The following is an 18,018-nucleotide window of genomic DNA, read 5'->3' as shown; positions in this document are numbered from 1 at the left end:
ACCAAAAGGCTACCAATGTCCAATAATTTAACAGATAGGTATGAATTGTGTTTTGTTCTCAATTATACCTGTGCAGTGGCAGGTATTATATAAGTCAAATATTGTGTATAGGGTGGTGGCTGATAGCCAGTAGGTCTAGTTGTGAATATCAAACATGTACACAATGTAGCTACACATTAAATATTCTATTCACCTTACATAATTACAAGCGCCCGGATATCAATATCACAAAATATAATGATTTTTATATGTATTGTCTTTCAAATTATATCTTACACACGTGGCGTAAATAAATCAAACATCTTGCCCATGGAAAACATTTTTCTTCTAAAATATGACCAGGAGCTTCAATAGCAAATCCTCCATGATTTAGAGTTTGACAAAAATCCACGCCATCCATGAATTAAAATATGAGTCCGCGAAAATACAAAATTTGAAATAGTCACACCATTTTTTTAGATATAGAGTGCAAGTCCTACATACATACCATACATATTTTTTCAAAAAAGAGAGTATTGTGTGTATAGCTTATATTAGATAAAACGTCTGAGCTTCCGATCACAGACAATCATGTTTCGATGTACTCATCACTATGTCTGTATCTGATGACGTTAGGTGTTGTCCGATTCTGCTGACCTAGCATTCCTAGATCTCACAGCTGTACTCATCACTATGTCTATATCTGATGACGCTAGGTGTTGTCCGATTCTGCTGACCTAGCAATTCTAGATCTCACAGCTGTACTCATCACTATGTCTCGGTTGGTTATCATGCTGTCATCAAACTTCCTCAGAGAGAATGTCACTATGGAGGGATCATCATTATTGGCAGAAACATCCTCGACGTAACCTCTTCCCTTGGTCAACAATACATGTGGACACTCTGGTGAGAATTTGGCATGTGACGCCATGATTTTTTTCGATATACACGATAGCATCAAACCACAAGCGTAACAGCTGAATAAGTCGTCACTTCCGGCAAAGTAAAATCCTGCTTCCGATACTTTTTCAATCAGCTCTTCTCTGTCGGCAAATGGGTTTTCAGACTCCTTTCTATATTTTGTCAGGTTGTCTAAATTGAATGTTGCGAATGTCCCTTTCCTAGCTTCAACTGACTTGTACCTTTCATTTACAACGAATTCGCCTTCAGTGTAGGATTCTAAGGCACGCTCTATTTCTTCCACCGTTTTGACTTCGTTTATGTAAGGGCATTCCTTGTTGATGGCAGCATGAGCCTCCCATGGGACATCATCGTCCCGCCAGTTGAACATTGTGTATCCGCACATGAAGCAGGTCGCTACATGTGGAGGAGCCGCAAAGAACAACCCGGCCTCTGCCATGTCTTCAGCTTTCGGCAAACCACTTTCTGACCACAATTTCGGGAACGACTGGACACGATTGTCTCTGTTTTGAAAGGATGGATGTTTCATTTCAACACTAGATTCTTTCTGTTTCATGTCTTTGTAGAAAACTCTCAGCCATATACGTCTGATACATTCCATATCTCTGATCGGGCCCTCTAGCGTCGTCCCTAAAGTTGTCATTATTTTCTCTTCTCGTGCGGCTGAAATGTTGAAAACATCTCCACAAAGGCGGGATAAAATGTCGACAAATTCATCGTAATTATCCATATCATTTAGGTTCTGTCTATAATAGAGACTAACACACGTTTTGTCAGTATAAAGTGGCGAATAACCTCCAAAAATCTTGGTAGTTTCACAGTTTTTGTGGGATGACAAATATTTTTCAAACTCCTTTACGTCAATACGAAGGCACTTGTTGTTAATTTCCACAGCCAGACCATATATATCAGCTCGCATATCACGAAGAGTCAGTCCACGAGTCTCATATATTGTGCCTATATTACGACAGAAAGGCGGAGGGATGTAATTCAACTCTGATGCCAACTCTGTCTCCCAGTCTTCTGTCCCTAACATTACACAAGGCGATGACGCAAGGGAAACTAAGTCGTTTTCAAACCGGATCTCGTCACCCACGACAACACTAAGTGTCTTTTCCTTAAAGTTTGGTATGGCAATCCCTGCTAAATATGACACCTGCTGATCCTGTTTAAAAGAGTTTGACAATATAAACAAAACTTTATCACTTTTGGCCGACAGGGATTTGAAATTATCAAATTTTAGGTTTGGCGGCCAGCCGTCATCCTCTAGAGTACGACATCTGATACCTTGTTTTCCTAGAGCTGGCTTCAAGACATCTGTGTAAACCATACGATCAACCTCTGTATATATGATAAGGGCACTGAGGTATTTTTCATTTACATCTGAAGTGTTCTTGTGATCACTGACAGTTGGTTGTTTTGTCAGTAATTCATCCATTTTCTTTCCCTAGTATTACATCGTTACGTCGCAGTATACGCTGTCTTGTTCTCATTCTGAAGGAGGAAAGATAAAACATGCATGTTGATCATGATGCGTTTAGCAGTTTATGTTGCCAATGAATTGATAATCAACATGAGAACTATTAAACCATTAGATATGACAGTATAGCTAGCCTGACATTACATGACCGTACTTATGTTACTTGCAGTATATCACCAGTATCTACATCAGTTTGAAATTAAGGAAGAGAACAGTCGTGGTCGACAACAATCTAAAATTCAAATTGCCTTCAAATTTCAATGGTAACAATCAAAAATAGATATTTGGTTGTTTGGGAGATTCTGTGGCCACATATAAGATAAAATGTAGCTTCCAGATAAGTCACCGCGAGATCCAGAAAATAGACAATAACGCCAATCTAAATATCGGCGAATAAGAATTCGAAAAAACAACTATCAAATTTAAAGGAGTTGTAATACCATAAGTTGATTTGGTAACCTCGGGATTTCAAGGGCACAAACACAACCGATTAGAAACCTGAGTCCGCGTGGCGTAATGCCATATTGCGTTATATACTAACTCACAAACCACATTAAAATATCACCGCTAGAGTGGCTAGCTGGCATACTATTAATCCCACCGTTCACTACAGTCAATGTTCAATTTTCTACAAGTTTCAGGAGGGTAATCAAAACTTGATATCTTGGTTATATAGCCTACCAAGTTTCAAAGTAATCGACAGAAAACCGAAGAAGAAGATTTATGGATAAGATTCAAACAATAGCAATAAACAAAGGACAATAATTTCTGCAAAACAGCTGAATCTTTTTTTTATTGGGAAAGACAGTTTTATAAGAATAAGCAGGCCATGCATAAATAAATATTGTCAGTTATCATCGATCACCTCAACTACCTCGTGCCGCACTGCTAGGGGCCGCGGTGGCCGAGTGGTTAAGGTGTCCCGACACTTTAACACTAGACCTCCACCTCTGGGTTGCGAGTTCAAAACCTAAGTAAGGCAGTTACCAGGTACTGACCGTAGGCCGGTGGTTTTTCACGTTTTGTATACGTTGATATTCTCCGGATGTGTGGTTCCTTAAATGACCCTGGCTCTTAATAGGACGTTAAACAATTTAAACCAAACCAAACCGCACTGCTATAGAACCATGTTATGTAAAAAAGAACAGAAGAAGTTCCACGAAAGGAAGAAGACGAATTAAGTGAAATATACAACAGCAGAAATTGAGCAGCTTGGTTGTGTCCGAGGCTATAAGCTCACAGTCAGCTTGACGTTTACGATGGGATATCACAGAGCCAAGCTTGACGCCATTGACCTGCGGGGGAAACCTACCCTGAAACATTCCAAAAGTCCTATGAAGCCTGTATCAATCACCGGATTTATTACTACAACACAAAAGCATATCTTGTACATTTTGTTCATTTGATGATTTAACGGCGAACGCCCTGCCATCCAGTGCCCACGATTTAGGGCATATGACTAGCGGGAAGAAACTCGACAGGTACCAGTTCTAAAATACGTTATAACATTCAAACGTCAAGACTTACCTGTGTCCATAGATGTTGTCCGTCACCCCAATGGTACCAGTGGAAAGATAAGTTACAGGGTTCCTTAAAGTCCCAGGTTATAGAGTAAAATACATTTAACTGTAATTACTCCAGAGTCAGTGTGCAATGTGATTATCGTGCCTTTAGGTCTCTATGCACACTGACTGACGGGTACCGATCATTCATTTCACACAATGGTTAAAAATATGGATTTGTGTGTATGCTATTGTATGCATGTATTGCACTTAAAGACAATGCACCAGTATCTGATTAATTACCACGATTGTTCCAGACAGTTAACAGATATAAATATTATTATGAAGAATATTATTTGAATAGTATTGCGCGGTATAACACCATTTGCTAAAATCTTCATTGGTTAAATTTCTATTGTGTGGATCAAAGAGCAGAAAATTATCATTTCTATTATTTCCAATAATTCCAACATTGTATTACTGCAGATACTGTTATATATTATGTTTATAACATTTTTATAGCAAAAATATATCGGCTCAGCTTTTAATTTTCCCATTGTCGTTTATAAGCAGTGTTTTAATTGGTCAAATCAGATATTTAATAGAATATATAATTTTTTATATTTCACCGGTAAAAATGTATTAACTTTCATTTATTAACTATATCTAACATCCAGTTTGTCTTGAAATGTTCTAACATGTCATAATGCCTCTTGTCCTTTCCTTAAACACGTATTCCAATAAATGTAATTACGGGTACCTCGTAGGGTACCTGGTAAGATATTAGGACGATAAGGTTTTTGAAAAAGGGGGATTGAAATATAAAATTCATCGAGGTAGTTCAAACACTACTACTTGCCTCCAGAAAGGCAGTGTGTAGATGTCGACAGTAATTCTGGTGATGTCAACTCCTAATACTTAGAAAGATTGATGTCTCAGATGTTTAAAAGGCCAAGGAGCCCAAACAGGATGGAGAAATCCAGAATCTAGGGGTCTTATCACAGGCACGAAAGTGATAAAATTGTTGCTGCAGCATTTCGAAGATGGTCTTAGAGTGACACAGGGAAACTTGTTGAGGTGTTTAACATCCTCACAACAGCCAAGATCATATGATGACGGGTGTGTCTAACAAACATGATTAAAGTAGATCGACACCAACAGCCAGGGTTGAAAAAAGGACGGATGCGTCGGGTTTGGTCATTTGTGGACGGATGGCCAGGAGACACCATCAGTCGTGGTCAGGTTGCGAGAAGACACCAAACATCAGGTTCATGTGAGGATGGGTTGCCAGAAGACACCAAACATCAGGTTCATGTGAGGATGGGTTGCCAGAAGACACCAAACATCAGGTTCATGTGAGGATGGGTTGCCAGAAGACACCAAACATCAGGTTTATGTGAGGATGGGTTGCCAGAAGATACCAAAAGTCAGATTTATGTGAGGACGATAGCCAGGAGCCAGCAAAAGTCATATGTGGACAGGTGTGAACGAGTCACACTAACAGCCATGGTCATATGAGGAAGGGTGGCCAGATGACAAAAACAGCCAGGATCAATCTCAAAACCTTTCCAAATCCAACAGAGCTACTAAAAAACACAAGAATTCCATTTGGTGTGTCTTCATCAACTGTATCAAATTGCTAAGCTGGTACAAACGGGGGAAATCGTTCATTGAAAACTTAGTTATGATATTTTTTTTTATGTTATGTTTTTATGTTTTATGTCTCAGGATGAGTTGTTACATGGTAAAAGTTTATCTTCATCGGATGGGTGATTACAGGGTGTACATTGATATTCTCCGGATGGGTGATTACAGGGTAAACGTTTATATTCTCCGGATGGGTGATTACAGGGTATACATTGATATTCTCCGGATGAGTGATTACAGGGTATACATTGATATTCTCCGGATGAGTGATTACAGGGTATACATTGATATTCTCCGGATGAGTGATTACAGGGTATATGTTGATAGTCTCCAGATGAGTGATTACATGGTATATGTTGATAGTCTCCGGATGAGTGATTTCATGGTAAAAGTTTATATTCTCCGGATGGGTGGTTGCAGGGTGTACGTTGATATTCTCCGGATGAGTGATTACAGGGTATACATTGATATTCTCCGGATGAGTGATTACAGGGTATACGTTGATATTCTCCGGATGAGTGGTTACAGGGTATACGTTGATATTCTCCGGATGAGTGATTACAGGGTATATGTTGATAGTCTCCGGATGAGTGATTACATGGTAAAAGTTTATATTCTCCGGATGGGTGGTTGCAGGGTGTACGTTGATATTATCCGGATGAGTGATTACAGGGTATACATTGATATTCTCCGGATGAGTGGTTACAATGTATACATTGATATTCTCCGGATGAGTGGTTACAATGTATACATTGATATTCTCCGATGAGTGATTACAGGGTATACATTGATATTCTCCGGATGAGTGATTACAGGGTATACGTTGATATTCTCCGGATGAGTGATTACAGGGTATACGTTGATATTCTCCGGATGAGTGGTTACAGGGTATACTTTGATATTCTACGAATAATAAAGTTCGGCTAGTAATGTTTCACAAACCTCCATAATTACATTTGAACAAAGTTGGAAGCCCTTTATCCTTGAATTCTACTGATCCAATATCATAGCTCTTGGCCTCTTGGCTATTCAAAGTCGTTTAAAGATTTTAACACTTTTACCCATATAACCTTGAAAGTAGGTCAAGGTCACTCATCTGGACAAACTTGGTAGCAATTCATCCAAGTACTTTGCTGGCTCGATACCATGACCATAGACATCTTGGTAATAGAGAAGTTGTTTAAGATTTTAACCCTTTGACCTCTTTGACCTTAAAAGAAGGTGAAAGTCATCTTTATGAACAAACTTGGTTGACTTCATCTCAGCATTCTACTGGCCCTGGGCCTCTTGGTTATTGAGAAGAAGAATATACTAAGGATTTAGAGACATTTGACCCCCTGAGACTTTGAAAGTAGATCAGTCATTCGTTGGATTAAACTTGGTTGCCCTTCATCCCAGCATGCTACTGGCCCAGTATCATGACACTGGGCCTTGTTTGTTATTGCAGACAACGCAAAACAAGAGGTCCAATATGCCGGTATCGGTCACCTGATTCTACAGCAACTTTGAAGTCATTTCTGCAGAAGCTATGCTGATTACCACTTTATTTTCAGAGTAGGCTAGGTTTATTCAAGCCAATATTTTTTAGTCTTTCATTGCAGCATGTTATTGGCCTAATATCAGAGCCTTTTGGCTATGGAAAAATCATTGTTTAAAGATTTAAACCTATTTGACCCCTGTGACCTTGAAGTTAGGTCAAGGGCTTTCCTTTGAATAAACTTGCATTTGATAGTCCTTCACTCCAACTTGCTTCAAGCCCAATACAAAGTCCCTGGGGCTCTTGGTTATTGAGAAGAAGTCATTTGAAGATATCAGCCTATTTGAACTCTGTGACCTTGATTGTAGAGCAAGGTCTTTGATTTGAACAAACTTGGTATTCTTTATTAAAGTATAATACAGGCCAAACACGAAGTCCATGGGCCTCTTGGTTATTGAGAAGTCGTTTAATTTGTTCATCCTAACTTGATCACTGTGACCTTGAATGTAGGTCAAGGTCTTTCATTTGAACAAACTTGGTAACCCTTCACCCAAAAATGCTACAGACCCAATATAAACTCCCTGGGCCTTTTGGTTAATGAGAAGTTGCTTAAAAATTTAAGCCTATTTCACCCCTGTGACCTTGGATGTAGTTCAAGGACTTTCGTTTGAACAAACTTGGTAGCCCTTCATCCGAGTATGGTACAGTCCCAATATAAAGTCCCTTGGCCTCTTGGTTATTTAAAGATTTTGGCCTATTTGACCTCTGTGACCTTGAATGAATTTAGTAGCCCTTTACCCAAGCATGCTACAGACCTAATATCAAGCCCCTTGGCCTCTTGGTTATTGAGAAGTAGTTTCAAGATGGCCTGTTTGACCCGTGTTTCATTTGAACAAAGTTGGCAGCCCTTTACCCTAGCATGCTACAGTCCCAATCTCAAGTCATTGAGCCGTTTGGTTATTAAGATTTTAGCCAATTTGGCATCTGTAACCTTGAATGCAAGTCAAGGTCATTCATTTCAACAAACTTGCTATCCCTTCATCCAAGCATGCTACAGGCCCAATATCAAGTCACTGAGCCTTTTGGTTATTAAGAAGAAATTTTGTTTAAGATGCCCTTCACATGATCTAAGCCCTCCCAGCATGTTACAGGATTAATATTAGGTCTTTGTGCCACATGGATATTGAGAAACGTTGTTTAAAGGGAAAAGTTGATACTGACCGGCTGGCTGGATGGTAGGCCTACCGACACCGCACCATGGCATAAACTCACCTGCTCTTTGTGCAGGTAAGCTAACAAAAGGCGATTGCAATAGGTCGCTTCAGACTTTGTATCAGGTGACACTGACCCCTAGATCCCTTATTATTCTGGGTCATAGGAACTTGTCAAACCCCTGTGAATTGACTGGCAGTTATAACATACATCAAGTTTGGGAGGAGTTACGCAGACAAGATTTCCTGTACAGAATGGCTCCAGTGAACAGCCAGACAAAATAAGGTGTTACATGTATCACTATCAGTGATTAGAAACAAAAGTCAAATGCTGCATCTAGACCCTATGTGTAAAACTGGCTAAATTGTTGAAAAACAAAAAACAAAATCATTCTCCCATTGGAAGTGTGGATTTTATTCTATTGCACATGTGTGAAATGATATGATATAAATGGCATGTCATATATATGTAACATATAAAATATAGCTGACCAAATGCAAAATTCAAACTTCGACTAGACTTCCAAATAAACAAGTAGAAACTGAAGGTATGGTACATATGAAGTTAGCAAGTGTCTACAAATTGTATATCTGAACAATTAAATTATCTTGTACAACCTAACCGTGTAGCTCTGAAGGGAATGAGGAGTACAATCTCTTCCTTCGTAAACACTTACAGCTGTTCATTAAAACTTGGAACAAAAAGCCAACACGTCATTTACAACAAAACCACTTCATTACATCATGATTGTTGATACAGGTACGTCCACAACGCAGGTAAATATTATATCGTAATAGAGAGTTACACCTTATCACTACTTCGGAACATTTTATCATCAAACTTTGCCCCCTGATCCTCAGATTGTTACCATAATGAGATTAACACTATGTTACTATCTCAGAACATTTTATCATCAAACTTTGCTCCCCAGATACTCCGACTGTTACCATAATGAGTAACACCTTGTCATTATGTTATACAAAATTTATAGAATATTGAGATAGTTTATTTTAACATTGGTAGCCAAAAAAGTACACACGTTCCTAAAAACAGTAAGCCATTAGGTACCCAATCATAGAAAGTTGCAATATAAAAATTGGCCTGGAAAATTATATAATCATCGGTACTTTGAAACCTTTAATTCATGAATTACATACTCCTGCGTGTGAAATGATGATAGGTTTTTGTAACTCTAAAAAAAGTATTTTTTCCCTATTTTCGTTATTTTATTATGAATCGTATTTCAAAAAGAAAAAGAATCAAATCTCTAGATTAAAATTCAATTATACATAAGAAAATTTTACAATATCTTTGACAAAAAATATGTTTTTATACATATATCAGATCTTTTCCTCCCTTAAATTACACCAGAAATACTCTTTCAGCCAGTTCAGCCAGAGAGACATACCAATGAGGAATTTATGCTCAAATCTAAAATTTCATGTCAAACATTGTCACATAGAAATTTATTGACTCAGTATTTGACATGAAGCCTCTCTGAATTTCCAAACAATTAAAAATTAAAAGTTTGAAAAAATAACACTGATAAGAGTTTGATCATAAAACTACATTTCATGCTTGATGCTCACACTTATTAATACCATGCCACATTAAACATTTGTACATGTAATCCCTATAATCTCCAGAATAATAGATCAGACACAATCCTTATATGAAGACTTCCCAAGTTGTTGCTTATCATTTGTTACTTTTTTATCAGGATTTTTCTGTTTAAAGAGAAAGATATATACAAAAATGTACAATCTTAATGCTGAATTAAATATAAAAACACTATTTTTTGAAAACATCCCCAAAAAGTCAACAAAACTCTAGTGACAATGGAAAATGGAACACAATATATTTGAATGCTGTATTTAAAATAATGTACTAAATATCTTAGGTAAAATTTGGGAGGGAAATTGTGAACCTGAAATTTTATTTATAAACAATTACCATACAAAACAATGACATCTGAACCAACTTCAATATAAGGGAGACAACTCAGTATGATTCAAACCAACATCAATATAAGGGAGGCAACTCAATGGTTTTATACCCATGTTGACATAAGGATCATGGTTTCGTGGATCCCAGGTGCAGAAAATATGATTTTCTGATCACGGGGGCAGAACATTCTGGATCACAGGGGCAAAACACATATTTTTGAAGATCGGGGGCAGAATACATATTTTTGGTGGAAGTGTAATATCCAACACATTTACGACAACCTTATAATTATCAATCTTTCCATATCTATATTTCTATGATTCTTACCACAAAATAAAATTCATATTAACTTTTACTCTTGGTAATTTCCTCCAAATGGTAGAACATAAATATGACCCTGTAACAAAACCTAGCACTATGATTTATGAAGGAGCAAAACAAATTGAATAGACTTTGACATGTTTTTGGCGATTTTCTATACTTTAAAAAAAAATTCTACATGAATCATAAAAATACTAAGATAGTTGATGAAAATAAGATGCAGATTTTAAGCTGGAGTATACAAAATAGCACTAGGTGTACATGTACTCTTAAATACAGTTTCAATTTAAATGATTTCATTTTTCAATTTCAATACAAAAATTAGCTATGTCAATAAAGCCATCATAAATGTCAACATTTTCAGCAAGTTCATCTATACACTTGTCTTGATAATTAAGGTTTAAATTAATATTAATGTGGGCTACACCTGAACCAACCATATCACAATACAGAACTGAGTTGGGACTACAAGCGTAACTTCTTTAACTGATCAAGTTCTGAGAGAAAAGTTGAAATTTGAATGTAAAACAGAGACTACAATTCTGTTTAAAAATTTGGCTATCCCTTCTTTTTCTGACAGAAAAATGCTGTAACCAAACATTTCACGAGCGAAGTGCATACATCTAGATGTTTCTACATGTATTTACACGGCGAAGGCACAAGCATGGTCATGATCCCATAAAATATTGTGATTTTCAACAAGTTGCATTGTGTAACAAAAGTTCAACTAGATCAAACAGAGGGTTCGGCTGGCATAGTAAAATCCTTTGACAAAATTATATCAATTCACAATTTGATACCTAAATATTTTCCTGAATTGAATATATTAAAAAAATCCTGAATATTTCTCAAGAAATGAAATCAATATGAACAGTTGTTGATGATCATGATGAAAAATAAAAGCTATGTACATAAGTAAGCTAGGGACATCATGAACATTAGTGATTGTAACAACAACCAGTGTCACTGAAGGTCACTACACACGATGTGATGACAAACAGTGTCACTGAAGGTCACTACACACGATGTGATGACAAACAGTGTTACTGAAGGTCACTACACACGATGTGATGACAAACAGTGTCACTGAAGGTCACTACACACGATGTGATGACAAACAGTGTCACTGAAGGTCACTACACACAATGTGATGACAATTAGTGTCACTGAAGGTCACTACAGACAATGTGATGACAATCAGTGTCACTGAAGGTCACTACACACAATGTGATGACAAACAGTGTTACTGAAGGTCACTACACACAATGTGATGACAATTAGTGTCACTGAAGGTCACTACAGACAATGTGATGACAATCAGTGTCACTGAAGGTCACTACACACAATGTGATGACAAACAGTGTCACTGAAGTTCACTACACACAAAGTGATGACAAACAGTGTCACTGAAGGTCACTACACACAATGTGATGACATGACCCTATCAATGATATTAACAGGACACATAATGTTGAGAGCAACCCTGTGATGTTTCTACTAAATCTAGCGATATGGAATTACGTGCATGGCTAGGATATACATGGATTACTAGTATTACTAAAGGATTAAATCATATATATCATACAATCCAACATTATCCTGATACTGCCTTCCCGACTAAAGTCAGTCTAACACCACCAAAAAATAGTCGTTCTCTTCTGACGTCAGATTAACACTACCCAAAAAATAGTCCTTCTCTACTGACGTCAGATTAACACTACCCAAAAAATAGTCGTTCTCTACTGACGTCAGATTAACACCACCCAAAAAATAGTCGTTCTCTACTGACGTCAGATTAACACCACCCAAAAAATAGTCGTTCTCTTCTGACGTCAGATTAACACCACCCAAAAAATAGTCCTTCTCTTCTGACGTCAGATTAACACCATCCAAAAAATAGTCCTTCTCTTCCGACGTCAGATTAACACCACCCAAAAAATAGTCAATTACTGAAGTCAGTCTGACACCAACCAAAACCTTGTCATTCTCTATTGATAGAAGTCAGACCCGATATTCAATCTCATAACACTCCACTGGAAAAATGTATATAGGTCACAACCAGGGGGCTGTGGCGGGACCATAGGGTGGGGCCACAGACATGGACACACCACAACCGGGTGGGGGTCACACAGATATGGATAAACCCCTGCAAGGGGGGAGGGGCCATACACACATGGACATATCCCATTAGGGAAGGGCCACACAGACATGGACACAACACCCAGGGCTAGCCCACACAGATATGGACACACCCCTGCAAGGTGGGGCCACACAGATATGGACACACCCTTGCAAGGTGGGGCCACACAGACATGGACACATCCTCAGCAGGGTGGGGCCACACAGACATGGACACACCCCTGCAAGGCGGGGCCATACAGACATGGACATATTCCATTAGGGAGGGGCCATACAGACATTGACACAACACCCAGGGCTAGGCCGCACAGATATGGAGACACCCCTGCAAGGTGGGGCCACACAGACATGGACACATCCTCAGCAGAGCGGGGCCACACAGACATGGACACATCCTCAGCAGGGCGGGGCCACACAGACATGAACAAACCCCCTCAGGGCGGGGCCACACGGACATGGACACACCCCAGCCTCACAACTTAATATTTTCATATTTAAGAGTTATTTCCTACACACCTAAAACATAAATTGTTTTCTCTCCGATTTTCAAATTGACTTTATCTACACAAAGAATTGATGTCTTGGAATAATATTTCTCCTTCTAGAAAAAAAACAAATTGTTGTAAAAAAATTCAGAAATATATCGACGATACATACATCCCGTGTAAGTGACTAAACTGATCTTTAATTATCATTAATCAAATTATTAATAATAGAGAAAACAATAATATTAAAAACAGATACCTTTGTTCTATCTTCTCGTAAGGAACAGCTCTTAAATACGCAAAAAATCGTGAAGAGAAAAATTCAAATCATGGAGTTAAAAATGGACAAACAAAAAAGTTTTACTTTGTAATACTATCAACAAGAAAAATGTACTTATGGACGCGATAGACCCGTCGGGATGAACGCTTGTTCGCCGACCCTAAAACAACAGTTGGTGAATCTCAGAACACCAGCCCTGCTGTACAATGTTCTCCTCACAGAACTCTTTTCTCCGGATTTCTCCAGGGAAGTACTTTCACACGAGAAAGTTCACAAGCGAAAAGCATGAATAAGTGAACTCACATTCTCACAAAGACATACAAAAAATACAGTCGGTATATCTGTTATACTCCTCAACTGTTGTTATCATAAGTTAATATACAAAAGGAAAGAGGAAAATATATCAAAAGTTTTAATTCCAATAAAAAAAAAGACTAATAATATGTAAACCACATATTGTTGATGACTCATCTTTTCAGACATTGATATTTAGTATGACAGCCAACTTGCTGTTTTTCACTGCACAAATATAGCCAGAGCAAATTGTCCCCTTTACAGGAAATACTGTATATATATGTATAACATTATATTATTGAGATTCGTTTAATACAATTATATTGATAATCAGATATTTAGGATGAATTGATTGTAAATGTTATGCAAGCTAAACATTACTGTGCATACAAACTTTTCCTGTAGAAAGCATATCCTACAATCACACAGCATGGAACATTGTTATCAAAATCATGACTGGGGCAAAAGTCTGTTTCATCTTAAACATCTGTAAGATTTCACATTATCAAATTCAGTAGACAATTAATAAAGATTTGATATTCTTATAATTACCAACAGAATTTTTTTTTATAAAACTCCTTTAAAATTTCCATGTAGATTCTAGAATTTTCATAGTTTCCTTTAAATTATTGACCATAAAATTTAAAATGTTTGAATTTGAATAGATTTTCACTACTTGTATTAGGAGTAACCTTTCAGATTAGGTATACAATGTATATATATTTACTCCCTTTGACTCGATTCTACAATCCCCTGATCTCGATTCCCTGGACACTGTATTTAACAAACTGTGACACAGTCCTTGATACACCAACTCTTCATGTCAGCTACAACAAGATTGCTTAAAACATAAAACATCTCGATGAAATATGTTGTAAAAAATTCTGGGCAAATGATAAGGTGTCAAATGGATGACTAGGGCTACTAAGATGCAAGGGTTGCCTTCATCCCAGCCTTATCTTTTCTTTATCTTAATGCAAATACCAACTTTCTCATTTGGGCAAAAATTTGCAGAAATCAAATCTGTTGGTTAGCTAGTACAACAGAAACAGCATGACGATGATATTAAGAATTTTTCTGATTATAAATGTTGACTAAATCCACGAAACAAAGTTGATAAGTTACATCACAGTTGACAGGTAAAATTGCTTTGATAGTTAGTCATTCACACAGGTGTTTATACCAAACAGATTCCGTAGATCTGTAGACATGAAATGTATATAAATATCCACTCATTCTAGATATATATGGCATTAACTTGGTTTCTTCTTCATCGTTCATATAATGAACACATCTTTTCATCATTTTTAAGACACTACGTTCCAATCCAGTCAATATACTCTGCACTTGCTTGCACAGTCAATACACTTCTTGTTTCAGCATCATTCACCAGAGGGAGTTTCAAAGTTCCACTTAATCGACAAATCTGCTTCTGCCTTTCGATCCTCATCAGCTTATAAAGAATTCTAATAAATTTGTTTCTGCATTATACCGCTCCATAGTGGAAAAAAAATCATTTTCTTTGTTTAAAATTTTTTGTCTTTGAACTTTAAACTGCTGGAAAAAAACATGTAACCAAATTGAAATTATCATTTTCAATCATCTTTTTTTCTTTCTGTATAAAACATTTCCGAATGGAACTGATAACATTATCTATTTTAAAGACATTAGGAAGGCAGGAACTTTTTTTCACAAAACTTCAAATCAAAAATTTTCTTTCTGAAGACATCCCAGGCACTCTGGCCTTTGTAACTTGTTCAATTAAGCGACCCTCAGAAAAAACATTGGATCCACTGTGTCTCAGGATTATCCCCCCTGTCCGTACCGTCCATGAAGCGATCCACAGAAAACGCTGTTGTCACCACAAATACAAACTGAATGGCCACTCACGAATAGAATAGATCCATGTTACACTGAGAGTATGTATGATAAACAGAGTAAGGTCCAGCTGGTAATGATGAGTTTTAAAATGGCCACAATAAGTCACATGGCTAGAGTTTATAAGTCCACCTATCAGAGAAGAACACACTTGTGATTTTTCGTTCTAATTGGTTGAGGTTGTAGGACAGCTCGGCACGCTTCATCAAATACCTGTCAATCATGATAAATAAACATTACTTATTTCACACTTCAGCGAATACCTGTCAATCATAACAACAAACCTCACTTATTTCATACTTCATCGAATACCTGTCAATCATTATCAACTAACATCTCCATACATGCCATACTTTCAGGAGACCAATAAGGGAGATTGATGATTATTTTAAGGGAGCTTTGCCTAAAATAAGGGAGATTTGTGCGCGAAATGAATATCGACATTTTTACTCAATTTTAAAGCAATCAACTGATTTTGAGAGTGATAAAGAATATTTATACAGTGCAACTTCCGAAAACCGAACCTTCTAAAAACCGAACACCTCTGAATACCGAACGAATTGTCATTGTACGGAATTGGTCCTTCTTTATTATAGTATTAAAAAACTTCCAAATACCGATCCCTCTGAATTCCGAACACCGGACTGATTTTGTGTCCGGTTCCTGTTAAAATATACCAAAAATTACTTCTGAAAACCGGCCTTACCTGGGCGATTATGACACGAGGTCAGGCCAGTCAACCGTGAAACAACAACTGTGACGGGTATTGTGTGAAGCCTTATTGTCTCGGGACCTACGTAGGTGATTTGTACAGGTATCCAATATATACCCCAAGGGGGCATTATGACGGAAGGCCTAGTGTATAATCAACACGACAATTATGAAACAATGCCACACTTCATTGAAGCGCGTCGGTTCGTTTATCTTCTCAATGCAAGTAGAGCTAGAAGCCTGAGTTTCGCATTTAATTTAAATGAGGCCCAAAAGGGGTTGTTTTCGTAAAGAAGCCCGTGATGTTTTTTTTAGACAACAGCGATGTCGGAAATACGACCAGTATCATCTGATCAATTGTAATTGATATTGAAACAAAACATCTTCACACCCTTTAATATTATTTGATGTGTAAAATATTCTGTATCGGACTATTGGCCCCATCCACATGACGAGGCTTCACCGGATGTAACAAAATGTAGGCCGATCGTAAAGTGTAGTTGTACATGTGAAAATACTGTTTAAAACTATTGTTATAGTCATTTGCCTTTCTTATATATTCTGCAATATAAACATTGATTAACTTTCATAATATGCATATTATTCAGACAATCCAAATTGTCTAAGTATGTACGTGCCGTTTTGGAATCGGGTGCATTCTAATAAAACATCGTCCAACCAATTATATCCGGAATTTGACCGGTCATTTTTCGATCAACTTCTCCAAACCGAACCCTCTATAAACCGAACAAATAGTCATGTCCCATGCATGTTCGGTTTATAGAGGTTCCACTGTATATTCATTTTGGATATTAATCATATTGTATATGCAAACAACAAAAAGTTGTATAAGGTAAAAAATGCTATAATTAAGTATACATTCAGATTATGATGATATGAAATTATTTTTTGATTTTTTTATGTAACATAAAAAGTTTCACAGCTTTATGCATATTACATAATAGCATTTGAAAAGGGTATATTATAATTACATGTAGCTAAAGATTAAGACAAGCAAGTTAATCATTTATCAGTTTGGATTTTCTTAAGATTAGAAAGCTTGATCCACTCTGAGGGAACACATCAATTGTAAAAATCACCATGAAATGTCCTGTAGGATCCCTTATGTTGGACCATTTAGATATAAAAATATTCCAAGTGTGCAAGTGTATACATGAAGTCATGAGAACTGAAGATGTTCATGTTAGGAGACTGCAGTAAATCTTATCACGATCATTCTAGATTATGTATGTACATTTATATTGTCTCTGTCATGGACGGTACAGTCATTGTAAACATCATGATTGACCACTACGACCAACAGATGTGCTAATTTTGATAGTTTTCGAAAAGAAAATATCGGATTTCATCTTGCTACCACTGATCAACGATACACATGTTATATGAAAAACACGTGTGATTTTGCGTCTGACCAGGCTCTGTATCAATCACCATCATCAAAGTATGGTCCTAAAAGAAAACAACAATAATTCAAGTCTGTTAGCAAAGAGGGTTAAAGTTGTTTGTAAGCGACTTGCCTTTATTTCATGGTGATAGATATTCTAGCGCAAACATTACACAGCTAGCCAGAGCTTCGTGTGAAAGCCGTTTCCAACAGGCGCCATTTTGATTGAGTGATCAAGTGAACAGATAGATCACGTGATCGCTAAATTTAGCCAAATCTCATTAAATCTCGCAAGAAAGACTACTGAAGTGTAAACAAAAATGGCGTCGGAAAAAATACC

The 18,018-nt window shown here is 37.2% G+C and overlaps 1 protein-coding gene across 1 annotated transcript in view; it reads right to left on the bottom strand.

The window, feature by feature from the left end:
- Positions 1 to 8,611: 8,611 nt before the first annotated feature.
- Positions 8,612 to 18,018, bottom strand: part of LOC117341934 (ras-related C3 botulinum toxin substrate 1-like) — a 32,487-nt gene continuing 23,080 nt past the window's right edge. Inside the window, exon 6 of the mRNA XM_033903809.1 lies at positions 8,612 to 15,775. Coding sequence (XP_033759700.1) covers positions 15,698 to 15,775 — 78 coding nt within the window. The 3' untranslated portion in view covers positions 8,612 to 15,697. The remainder of the gene's footprint in view (positions 15,776 to 18,018) is intronic.

This window comes from Pecten maximus, chromosome 14, assembly GCF_902652985.1.
Source record: "Pecten maximus chromosome 14, xPecMax1.1, whole genome shotgun sequence".
Lineage (NCBI taxonomy): Eukaryota > Metazoa > Mollusca > Bivalvia > Pectinida > Pectinidae > Pecten > Pecten maximus.
The sequence above is the reverse complement of the archived record's forward strand: the minus strand, read 5'-3'. Positions and strand labels throughout refer to the sequence as shown.